Source organism: Euleptes europaea, chromosome 19 (assembly GCF_029931775.1).
Source record: "Euleptes europaea isolate rEulEur1 chromosome 19, rEulEur1.hap1, whole genome shotgun sequence".
Taxonomy (NCBI): Eukaryota; Metazoa; Chordata; class Lepidosauria; order Squamata; family Sphaerodactylidae; genus Euleptes; species Euleptes europaea.
In genome coordinates, this window is record NC_079330.1 from 27,627,519 (window position 1) to 27,640,802 (window position 13,284).

The following is a 13,284-nucleotide window of genomic DNA, read 5'->3' on the forward strand; positions in this document are numbered from 1 at the left end:
TGCAAAACCCGAGGCTCCTGTCATGGTGAGTGAAGTAGAAGAGACTGTGTATGTAGATGTGATATTACGACATTATAGAAAAGGTCCTCAATTACAAGTTAAAGCCTTAATAGACTCAGGGTGTGCCCGCTCGTTAATTAACGAAACCACCTTTAAGGTGCTCCAAGTGAAGTCAGTCCCTTTACCAGCACCTGTTCACATTGCTCAAATGGATGGCAGTGATTTCAGAGGGGGGCAGTCGACAGTCGCACTGACGGAGTGGCAATGGGAATTGGCCACCATTGGGAACAAATCAACTTCACTATTGTGCCCAATGTTCGATATGCCGTGGTGTTAGGAGCAAATTGGCTCAAAGGGCACAGTCCCACCATAGACTGGGAAGCTGAGACCTTAACGTTCAATAGCCCGCTATGTGAATTGCACCGATACGAAGTGGCCGTTAAAACCATAATCAAACCAACTCCTGCCCTGGTCTCGGACACCTCCAGTCCGACCCAATTGCCACTCGACTATCAGGACTTTGCAGATGTATTTAATGTGCAGGAGTGTGATGTGTTACCCCCCCACCGCCGGATGGACTGTGCTAATGAAGTGGTGGGGGATGGAAAACTGCCAAAGAGTAAAATCTACCCGATGAGTCCTACGGAACAGGAGGTGCTCTGCGAATTCTTAGACAAGAACTTGGCTCACGGTTTCACCCGACCCTATTCAGCACCGGCTTTCTTTGTACGTAAGAAAACAGGAGATTTACGTTTGTGTATTGACTTTTGAAAACTCAACACTGTTACTCAAACGAATGCTTATCCCATCCCCCTCATTTCTGATCTCTTGGGAAAGTTGAAGGAGGGACACATTTTCACCAAATTGGACTTAGTCGAGGCTTATTACAGAGTCAGAATCCGGGAGGGGGGATGAATCTTTGACTGCCTTTTCTAGTTGCTTTGGAATGTTCGAATTTATGGTGATGCCTTTTGGTATAAAAGGGGCCCCGTGGGTCTTCATGCAACTCATTAATGAGATCCTCCATGATCTACTGTTCAAAGGAGTGGTGGTCTATTTAGATGATATTCTCGTTTACTCTAAAACCATGGATGAGCACGTTGTCTTGGTTCGAGAGATGTTGCAACGTCTCAGAGACAATCAGCTGTATGCTAAAGTGTCTAAGTGCGAGTTCCATAAGAAGCAATTGACTTTCCTAGGATATATTATCTCACACCAGGGACTGACTATGGATCCTGAAAAGGTGCAAGCGGTGCTCGATTGGGAACCACCCTCTACTCGTAGTGCGATTGTGCTGCTCCCAGGTGCTGTTGTGCTGTTCTGTCCAAGGCCAGTCGGTGCCCCGTGTTTAGTCTTCATAGATTCCCATACTGTGGGAATCGCCAAGTGCTCTTTCCTGCCTCTGGGAGGGGGGTTGCCTAGGTTACCAGTTATCTCCTTTTGCTTTTCCATATATGCTATGCACCTTGCCTTTGCCCCTTACTAGTGTCCTTTTGAATATGGCTTCCGAAACCTGTCGATTCTAACCAATAAAACTGCTTTCGTGGATTTGCCGTCTGCTGAAATCTGTTTATGGGTTCGCCGCAGGGCTAGAGCTTACACCTCCCCTCATACCTTTTCAGGAGCAGAAACACACAAACACACACCAGAACTCCTGGGGCCGCCACACTGCATGCCCCATCCAGATTGCCTTGCAGCAATCTTTAAGATCTACAAATGCTTTTAAAATGGCGTCAGAGGCCACGGGATGTATCCATTCCCTCTGTCACATGTAGTTTGCCCCCAAATATCACTTTTAGGAGAAAGCGACTACTTTGTCTCTATGAATTTGGTGGCAAAGAGAGTCTGAGCAAAACAGTGCAGAGTTCACTGGCCCTCTTGGATGAGCAGAATGCCATAGAAAGGCCACATTTCATACAAGCTGCCTCAGGCGAAGGGCTCAAACAGTTTGCTCATGAGATGGCGAAGACAAGCAGAAGGTCCCAAGCAGCTACTGCTGATGTTACTGGAGGGCAGAGCCTTATGAGGGAAACACTGTGAAACACTTCCAGTTGCACACAGGCTCTCCTGGTGGATAATTTCCTTGCATCAAGAATACCTCCCTCAGGCATCTGAGGCTAATGCTCTCAAAGAATCCCTTGAGCTACTAGATTCAGGGTGTCTGGGTGCTATAATATTGAGACTGGAGGTCCAGAACCTCAGGCTGACAGAGATATTTGCCTTTGGATGAGTGGAGAACCTTAGTAAACCAAGGTTGTCTTGTCCAACACAGAGTAATTAGGATACAGCCAAGGAGGAGACCAAAATGAGCAACACTAGATGGGATCTGAATCCCGGGCAATCAAGCAGGCCCTATTAACACACTAGCCTCTGCCTTCTACTGGTTCTCAAGCTTGGCATAAGATTCTACCACCTGCCATATAGTGAGGGCCGGGGACTTAATGTTCTCATCCAGCTAATTGCTACATCAGTGTTTTTAGCACTTCACATTATAAGTTTAAAGGCATTCTGAGTGCAGCAGCTGCAGGAATTTCCATTTAAAACACCAGTTACCTAAGATTTTCCATGTACATGATTAGTTTGAAAAATGTCAACATTTCCTTGGAGACTGTCAAATATTTATGCGAGCTTAACAGATCTCAATTTGGAACTAATGAGAGCTGCTCAGCCAGAACAATGACAAATCTGCTTCCTTCACCTGCATAAGATGGGAAAGACTACAACACCTACAAACGAGGAAACTGTGCCATATAGCTTCTCACCCACCAAGTCTAAATTCTGCTACAGCCAAAGAACTTTGCTTTTATATTTTAAGCAACAGCAAGGGAGGGAAGGATGACGATATATTTTCCAAGCTGAACAACAAACGTCCTGTCAGCTTGTCCTGTGAGATGCTATCTTTCATCATAACAAGTGTTCCAGGGAGGAAACTAAAGAAGCTTAGTCAGCAGAAGAACCCTGAATGAATTACAGAGCAGCCTTGAGTTGGTGGATGGAAAGTTTTGCAGCATCATAAAGATAAACAAGTGAGAAGGGAAAAGTTTATTTCCCTCTTTAATATTGGGCATTTGAGAAAGAGAAAGAAAGAGAGAGACAGACAGACGACACTGCAGCAAAGTCACAAAAGAAAAACTGCAAAGCTCTAAAGAAAGTCCTTATACTATTATCCTGAAGGGACCACCAGGGTTATCTAGTCTAACCCCCTGCACAATGCAGGAAATTCACAACTACCTCCCCCACCCAGTGACCCCTACTCCATGCCCAGAAGATGGCCAAAATGCCCTCCTTCTCATCATCTGCCTAAGGCCGTGTTGGCGAACCTATGGCACGCGTGCCACAAGTGGCACGCCGAGCCCTTTCTATGGGCACGCGTGGAGCCGCCGGGCCCCCCCGCCCGTCCCCCGCCCCCTCTTTGCGGCCTCAACGTCATCTGCCTCCCGCCGCCCCACTCCGCCTTAGCAGCAGCAGCAGCGCCGCCGCCCCACCCAGGCGCCGCTCCAGATCCGCCACCGGCCACTCAAGCTCGGTTCCGAGGGCTGCCCTGCCGGCCGCACCGCTACGCCCATCGAGTCGCCCCCGCCCCCTCCTCCGCCCCCTTGGCTGCCCGTCCCCCTCCTCCGCCCCTCCTCGCGGCCTCGCCGCACGTTTCCGCCTCGCCGCAGCCAACTTTGTCGAGGGGCGGGGCGACTCGGCGGGCGTAGCGGGGCGGCCAGCAGGGCAGCCCTCGGGGCCGAGCATGAGCGGCCGGTGGCGGCAGCGGGTCCAGAGCGGCGCCTGGGTGGGGCGGTGGCGCTGCTGCTGAGGCACAGCAGGGCGGCGGGCGGCTTGCGGGAGGCTTGCGGCGGGCGGCTCTTTTGCTTGCCACTGAGATGCACATTTACCCCATCCAGAGTCTCAAAACTGCATGGGGGGGGGGTTGTTGTCTATTTGTGAAAGAGAGGTTTTGCCTTGGACTTGCCACTGAGATGCACATTTACCCCATCCAGAGTCTCAAAACTGCATGGGGGGGGGGTTGTTGTCTATTTGTGAAAGAGAGGTTTTGCCTTGGACTTGCCACTGAGATGCACATTTACCCCATCCAGAGTCTCAAAACTGCATGGGGGGTTTTTTTGTTGTCTATTTGTGAAAGAGAGGTTTTGCCTTGGACTTGCCACTGAGATGCACATTTACCCCATCCAGAGTCTCAAAACTGCATGGGGGGGATGGGTTTTTTGTTGTCTATTTGTGAAAGAGAGGTTTTGCCTTGGACTTGCCACTGAGATGCACATTTACCCCATCCAGAGTCTCAAAACTGCATGGGGGGGGGGGTTTATTGTCTATTTGTGAAAGAGTGGTTTTGCCTTGGACTTGCCACTGAGATGCACATTTACCCCATCCAGAGTCTCAAAACTGCATGGGGGGGGGTTTGTTGTCTATTTGTGAAAGAGAGGTTTTGCCTTGGACTTGCCACTGAGATGCACATTTACCCCATCCAGAGTCTCAAAACTGCATGGGGGGGGGGGTTGTTGTCTATTTGTGAAAGAGAGGTTTTGCCTTGGACTTGCCACTGAGATGCACATTTACCCCATCCAGATTCTCAAAACTGCATGGGGGGGTTTTGTTGTCTATTTGTGAAAGAGAGGTTTTGCCTTGGACTTGCCACTGAGATGCACATTTACCCCATCCAGATTCTCAAAACTGCATGGGGGGGGGGTTGTTGTCTATTTGTGAAAGAGGTTTTGCCTTGGACTTGCCACTGAGATGCACATTTACCCCATCCAGATTCTCAAAACTGCATTGGGGGGGTTGTTGTCCATTTGTGAATGGGAGGTTTTGCCTTGGACTTGCCACTCAGATGCACAACTCAACAATAAGCCCCCCTGCAGAGTTTTGAGAATGCAGATGGGGAAAATGGTGTTTGTCAGTCATTGCCATGATTTAATTTTATGGATGACAAAGGATAGTACAGTTTGTTCTGAAAATGAAATCCTTAAAGTGTGGAATTCTCTGCCAAATAATTTTAAATCAATGAAAGCACTTGGGATTGCTTTCCTTACTTTGTTTGGATCATTTTATGCTTGTGAGCATAAGATGTTAACGTATGAGTTGTTTTTTCTAAACTAAAACCTCAGTATTCAGGTTAAATTGCCGTGCTGGCACTTTACAATGAATAAGTGGGTTTTGGTTTGCAGTTTGGGCACTCGGTCTCTAAAAGGTTCGCCATCACTGGCCTAAGGTCATAGAATCAGCACTGCTGATAGATGGCCATCTAACCGCTTCTTAAAAACCTCTATATGACAGTCCTTCAAGTACTTGAAGATGGTTATCATATCACCTCTCAGTCTTCTCTTCAGGCTAAACATACCCAGCTCCTTCAACCTTTCCTCATAGGATTTGGTCTCCAGACTGGTGTTCTTTGAGCGGTCATCTATGCAGTCACTCAAAATGGCTCTGTGCCAGTCTTAAAAGACTCCCCATGAAAGGATATTGACAAAAAACCACCACATGTAAACTAACTGAACCAAAGAGACGTTTTGCTTCCATGTGGTGGTTTTTTGACAATACACAAACCAACAGATCATGGTACTGAGTAGTGAATGAATGCTACATCTGGCATTCACTACTTTCAGATTCCAGGCTCCTGAATTCAAGGGAAAATCAGAAGTTTATTTATTTATTCCAGGTCCAATGTCAATATCTGGTTTTTCCAGCCAGTAATCAGTGCTCTAGTGAAAAACTTTACTTAAAAGTAATATAACTAAATGTGAGAAAAGGAGGAGGAGGAGTTGGTTTTTATATGCCGACTTTCTCTGCCACTTAAGGAAGAATCAAACTGGCTTACAATCACCTTCTCCTCCCCTGTGAGGAGACACCCTGTGAGGTAGGTGAGGCTGAGAGAGCTCTAAGAGAACTGTGACTAACCCAAGGACACCCAACTAGATTCATGTGTAGGAGTGGGGAAACCAACCCGGTTCACCAGATTACAGCCTGCCGCTCATGTGGAGGAGTGGGTTCTCCAGATTAGAGTCCACTGCTCCTAACCACCGCTCCTAACCACACCACCATGCTGGCTCTCATAAAACATAAAGCAATCAAAGATACACAAATCAAACTGGCATATGTAAAAGCCATTATAAGTAACTGAGAATGCAGGACAATTCTACTCTGCCTACACTGAATATAAGAATGAATCCAAATTCTAAGTTTCTTACCAAAGTATATGCAGGAAAGGCAACCTCACTGAATCCAGATCCTATTAAAGTCAACTCTGTCTTTGATAGCAAGGTGATCGCTTCATTCCATATTTCAATGTGTGACACAGTTGTTGCATTTCACTTTTGAAGGATTATTTGTTTAGTTATTACCAAGACTTGTACAATTCACAGCCTTTATCTTTTCAAGAACTACCAGGAAGGAGGAGAGTTTCCCAGTACTGAGTTAAGTGGAGTTCCAGAAAACATTCTATGTATCATTTATTATTTACAGCTTTTGCCAGAACATAGTATACAACTACAATCTTAAAAAGGATTTTAAAAGGGTAGGTATCAAATCAAAAGTATTTCCATAGCTTAACATAAATACATTAAAATGCTAAAATAGTTGCAATAAATATATTATATTAAAATTTACCTAAAAGTTAGTTGTGACCAATATTGACATTTCCATTAGTGGTCTCTCTCAAATGGACCTTAATAGCCATGAGCAAAATTTAGCAACTTGGGAAAGACGCACATTGCATTCCTGAAAGGAATGCTTGCGCCAGGCTTAGGAGGCAACCCAGTGGCATTGCCTCCTAAGGAGGTTTCGGCACTGCCGAAACATCTACCTGGCGCAAAAAACCCGTGCAACCCTCATTGGGTTGCACGGGAGATACACCAACAAAAAGCTGGGGTATCTCAAGAAAATTAAAAAGGGGTGTTCCCGAGCCAAAAAGGCTAGGGAGGCCAACTAATGTCAGCCCCGCCCCCCAGCCAGAGCTGGAACACCCCAGGAATGCCTCCCGGGGCGCCGTCATGCCTCCCAGCTTGCCGCCGCGGCCTGTGCCAGCGGCCAGAGGGAGGCTGCGGCAGCATCCGGCCCCAGCGCTGCTGCGGTGGCGGCCAGGGACCGGCGCCCAGGCCTTCACACCAGGGCTGGGGCCACTCACGCCGGTGTGCGCATTCCGGGTGCCGGCAGTGTGGGCCCCTGTGCTGGCGGAGGCTGGTGGAGGCTTCCTAAGGCCTTTCCGCCCAAATTTCAGGAATGGGCTGTAAACGTCTCCCCTTCCCACAGCAGAAATTTTATTTCCTCTTCTTCTGAATCAAACTCCCTTAGGTTCACCAGTGGATGGATCAACTTTTGTCTAATGTCCTTATAATAATTACATTTAAGAATAACATGGCCAGAGTCTTCAATTTCTCTGGCCCCACAAGGACATTCCACTGAGTTCTTGGGAGTTTTCTAAATTTTCCCTCCAAAGCTGCTGAGGGAAGTACGGAACCTCTAGAGAGGGTTAGAGCTCATCTTTGCTTGTTTACTTCTATAGTGTGAATATACTGAGCAGGAGCCAGCTAGTATCTTACCTTGGAGGGAGCAAGGTAAGTTGGGGAGCACCTAAGATCCGTTTGTCTTTCAGCGTCTTTCAGTGTAATCTTTGCCTCACTATCAACTTTGCTTGTTCTTTATTGAATGTTATTAATAACTGGTGAGAGAGACCCAATAGTTCCAATCTTTTAACTGATTCCAGTTATTTAGATTTAAACTGGTCCAAACAAAGCAAGGGAAGTAAGCCTTCTGAAGCTTCATGGGTCTTCAGCCACAGTAAAGTTGAGGCTAGGGTAATTCTTGCCTCTACTTTCAGCATGCCTAATTCCAAGCGGATCCACGAATCTGAAACACAACATGGGACTTGCAGTGGAGCTCTAAGAAATTTTGATTGCACTTTCTCCAATGGCCTATAGCTTGATTTGGGGGAGCCTAAAATTGTGCCATAGGACATTTGGCTTACTGATTTCACCAAAAATAATTTAAGGGCTGCAGGAATATAAAAGGCTCCTCTTCTATGAAATTTAAGAATGTTAAATGAGGATCTCTCTGCTGCCAAGGCCACTTGCTTATGATTCTATGTAAAACTAATTAGTTTTATTAATTTTAAACCAAAATGGCATGATACTTGGACATAGCCATAACATATATGTTAAATTTGCACTTGGCTACTTACCTCTCCAACAGCTTCTTAAGTCTGATGACCCCATTTAAAGACTCTACTAGAAATCCAATAATTGCAAAGAATGATTTTTTTTTAATTGATTGTAATTTAAAGTCTAAAGAAGATTGTTTAACATTATTTCTTGCCAGACTGTTTTCTGGCAAGATTGCTGTGGGGAAAGTTAAGCAAAGTTAAAACTTCATTCAAAGTAACTAAAAAAGATTTGGAGGGGGATTACATTTGCTCCACAGATCCTAAAGACTGATAACCAACTGGTGGATTAATATTTCTATTTCTTACCTGCCCAAGACATAATCTATGGGATGCAGGGAAGAATTTAAGCCACCCACTCGGGGTAGGGATGGAGCAACTGCCTCACATGAAGACATGTGACCTACTTCTGTAGGATAGTGATGGTACCATGCTGATCCTGGGACTAGGGAAAACAATTAGGTGGTTGCATGGAACACATTACATATAGGTAGTGACTTATGATGTATACAGGCACTTACGAATGATCCCATCTGGGCTATCCTCATGCTTGGGTAAGTAGTGTGCGGAGAGATCACTCTGAAGCACTTCATCTGCTGTTGCACGAGCTAAAGCTGCCGCCAAAAGCGAAGGGCAATTACTGGAAGAGAAAGAATACAAGATAAGCATACACAAACCTTGGAAACAGCAGTTTCTTAACATTAAAGACTAGTCAGTGTGCATTTTTAAACAATCTTCTACTTACCTCTTCCTATAGCAACCGTTGTAGAGTTATGTAGAGTTGGGTTATAAGCACATCTCTTTTACTTGTCTTTACACAGGCAAATGTGATTTGTGTGGTGCAGTGGCTAAGGGAATAACCTAAGAAGCAGGAAATCCCTGGTTCAAAATTTCCCTCTGCCATAAACTCATTAAGGAGTTTGATCTTCATGGAGCATTTTGAATGCTAACCCACCCCCCGCAAACAACACACACAAATGCTAAGTATTAGGTAGCATATTTACTTGAAATGAAGACAACCTTGTTTCCCATTTTTGGCTTTGCAAAAATGGGGCATCTTTCATTTTGGGTATATACATGGGCATCCTTCTCTGGTTGTTCCCCCAGAAATTTTTCCCCAGATGGCACACAGCATGGCCTCAATTTATTTGGGAGCTTCCATATGATGCTCTGCTCTATCTGAGGATGGCTCATGGGGCTTCCAGGGATTTCCCTTTTAAGCCAGGGATGGGGGACCCCTCCTGTGATTTAAAGAGGAAACAGTGCACCAGCCGCAGACAGCCATCACAAAAATGTTCTTCCCGCAGCCAATCCAAAGGGGGTGGGGGTAGCGCTTAGCTCCACTTTCAATATAATGACTCTCATCTTGGGAATACCCTCCACCCCAACTTTTAGCCCTTTAATAGGGCTTTCCCCCCCTTTAATAACCAAGTTGGGCTGGGTGGAAGATTCTCATCTGGTCAGTACTTCTTTGCCATTGTGACAAGCAAGAAGGTGGGGAGGTGCAGTGCCAGCAGTGTGCAATTCAGGGATGACGCATATGGACACCATACCCGCACTTCCTTCTCACTGCTATTTCCACTGCAGGAATGGCTTTTCTCAACCATGTGGATGCACCCTCTTGTACCTTGGAGCCTTCTCACACCAACCAGGAAGCACTAGGCAGAGACAGTGGCATGCCTGCTTCCACCAGCTGACTGGTGGTACTGCAAGCAGAGGCCAGTAGGTACTGAGGTTAGGGATGGTACACACACACACACACACACACACAGACACACAGTTTGCCAGGCTGCTTGGCAGTGGGCCAGCTGATGGGCAATGCCCTCTGTATCTGTCCCTGCCCTGGAATAACTTCTCTCCCATCCTCCAGCATCTGCTATCTGTTCCAACTGCTGCCTGCTCAGTACCTCCAGCTGAGTAGTATAGGCTTGCAGCTACTGCAAAGATAACCTGCCACCATCTCAAATGCAACTGGGCTCTTCCTCCTCCTTTTCAAAACAAAAACATCTTAAAACATGCAGAAACACCAACTTTAACCAAATCAGAACAAGCAACTGGATGGCAGCAACACAGCCTTCTAATTTCACTCATCACACTCAGCCATTCTCCTTTGAACAGCTTAGGTTATCTCTTAGGCTAATAAATCTGTAAATTTAGAATGCTATTCCATTAGAGTTTTCTAACTTAAATGTACATGCTAGGTCTCTCAGCTTTTTTCAATTTTAGCATTCCTTATTTATGTAAGATATTAAACATAGGGTTAAAAATAAAAATACCAGCAATAACTCCTCCAAATGATATTCTGTCAAGTTGAAAGGTTCTACCCCTTTAACTCAAAAACCATCAACTCAAGCCCTTTCCTAGCATCAGCAGTCATGCAATATGCCCACGCAGCTACCTCAAAGTTCACTAAAATGCACAGTAATGAAATACAACTATCAAGGGATATTAATTGTCCATGGTTGGCTCTTCCTGGCACTAGGTGAATCCTCAGATACCATTTAACCTACAGCAAGATGCTGAAACTCAATATCTATCAGCAAAAATGAGCAAACTTGTAGAGGTACCTGCCCTCTCATTTCCCAGTACACACAGAATCCAATTTTTCAAACAGCAATATACTTTTTTTTAAATCACCAGCTTTGGCTGCACTCAGGATGGAAGGAGGGGTATGTTAACACATTTATCATGAACTCCTGCAACCCTGAAAAAGGCACAGGGTGTTGGTATTTACATAGTGTGCATGTGGTCATCAGAATTAGGCTTCAGCAAGAGTTATCAAGGCAGGCCATTGGAAGCTAAAAAGTTTTTAAAATAATGGTAAAGTAATAATGTGTGTGCACGCCTCAATGAAATTCAAATTTAGTCCTAAAATGGCCAACATTCTGAAATCAGACTCTGTAAATTAAGCACAGCTAACCCTAACCCTATATGTGACTTATAAAAGGTATTTACGTTTTTGAAAACCCTCCTTCCCCCTGTGCCACAGTCCCAAGCAGAATCAGCCCCCCACGGTGTTTGTAAAGTGAGGGAATACCGGCAGTAAAATGATGGTGTCTGTGGTGATGCTGCATTGTTTAGTTTGGCCCTGAGGCTGCAAGCACCTTGGGACGGACACCTGTCTTTTGCTATACTGTCTTTTGCTAAACTGATGAGAAGAGAATGGACAGGGAGCACCTTACAGTGTCCTGTTAACCAAGTTCTATTGCCACAGATGACATTTCCCCTTCACCTGCTTCTAAACTGGCAAATGAGGTGGCAGCCAGCAGTCCTTAGTAGGTTAGAGTTAATCCAGGGGCTTCTTACTGCTCACCAACAATGTAAAACAGAAAGTGGAGTATGGCATCAAGAACATGTATAGCTCTAAACGGAGAGGACCCCGTGATATGATGAAAATGTGAGTATAATATTTCAAGCATCTGATTAAGAGGTCTCTGGTGACTCAGGGAGACTGACATCACGATAAATGTATTGTTCTTAAAAGGTGTCACAACACTTTGTTATTTTGGCTGTCAGGGCTTTACACGTTGACCCTTCTGGAATTTGCATAAAGAATGCAACCTCTCCAGCAGCATTACATACCAAGCAACTACATAGAGCAGCTGGTAAGAAAATCCGTGCCAGTCACGTTTTTCAAGTAGTGTTGACCTGTACGATACATATACATGAAGCCTGCAGACTTAACCTGGAGTCTCCTTATCCAACCAAGGTATCCTTGGACTGCCAGACTTCTACAAAACTGCTCAGAATATTTGAAAGTACATTCTTCTGACTCTTTGCAGCATAGGTGTTTGGCACAATACTCATAGCTGCCTTTCTGCAATCTGGAAGATAGGCAGTTCTCACTAATTAACGTTGAAGGGAAACAGTCTGAAAGAAAACTCATGTAACATCATTGCACCCTGACTTGGATGGCCCAGGCTAGCCCAATCTCATTAGATCTTGGAAGCTAAGCAGGGTTGGCCATGGTTAGTACTTGGGAGACCACCAAGGAAGTCCAGGGTTGTGATGCAGAAGCAGGAAATGGCAAATCACCTCTGAACGTCTCTTGCCTTGAAAACCCTTCGAGGTCACCATAAGTTGGCTGCGATTTGATGGCACTTTCCGCTATCAACATCATTCCATTTGCATGTATCTCAGAGAGCCAGTAATGAAGTGAGAATGATGTTGCAACCTTTCCTCCAAGTAGCTTTAGTTACATTCTAAATACAATAACAACATCAACAACAATAATAATCTACCAAGACATGGCACATTTAGCCCTGCGCTGAACTTAAAGGCAGTCAGAGGGTTTATTGTCAGTTTTGCTGGATAAGATGAAGGGGAAAACAATCTCAGGAAAGCTCCCTTTCTCTATCAGGATATGCTCATCTAATAATACCAACAGATGGCAACAGAATTAATTGCCTTTGACATCTGTACATTGTAAATCTTCTTAGGAAGGCTTTCTAGAACCGTGCAGTGCAAGCAGTGAAGTGATCAGCTAGGGAAGTCCTACTTGCTCTCAACTACTAAGAATCAAAATGTCTTTCCAGCTTTTGTTAAAGGATCATAAATAGTGGTTTTGTAACTGTCAAACTAGACTTGCCAGGATTCTATCTGCCAGACAATGAAATAAATCCCAATTGTTACACTGCAGTAAGTCCACATCATTCAATCTTCTGTATTGGCCTGGACTTATTTTCAGTTTAACTGGTGTTTAGATCAGGATGCACATTTTCATCCGTTCCCTCCCCCCTCATGGGGTATTCCCTTTTATGTGTCAAAACAAACACTTGCACCACCCATGATGTACGTGTTTTCTTCCCTAAGTCTTACAGGCAAATATCACATGTAAAATGAGCCCTCAGATATTATGGACCCAAAATTAAAGAGTTAATATACTGGTCAATACCACTAGAAGGAAAAAAAGATCTGCCAAGCAGAGAAATGGAGAAGGAATTCCCAATTGTAAGGGATAAATGGTGAGGGTCAGCGTGGGTTACTACTCTGCTTCTAGGACTATTGCAGTCTAATATAAAAATACCAAAAGCCTTGCCTCATTCATTGATTCCCTAACTGACCTTGAACAAGTCAATACCTCTCAGCCTTCGCTCCCCAGCTGTATAGAGGAAACAGCAGTCATC

At 45.1% G+C, this 13,284-nt stretch overlaps 1 protein-coding gene across 1 annotated transcript in view; it reads right to left on the minus strand.

Annotated features, from left to right (window-relative positions):
* Positions 1-13,284, minus strand: part of PPM1E (protein phosphatase, Mg2+/Mn2+ dependent 1E) — a 137,013-nt gene that overhangs the window by 15,679 nt on the left and 108,050 nt on the right. Inside the window, exon 2 of the mRNA XM_056865496.1 lies at positions 8,680-8,798. Coding sequence (XP_056721474.1) covers positions 8,680-8,798 — 119 coding nt within the window. The remainder of the gene's footprint in view (positions 1-8,679; positions 8,799-13,284) is intronic.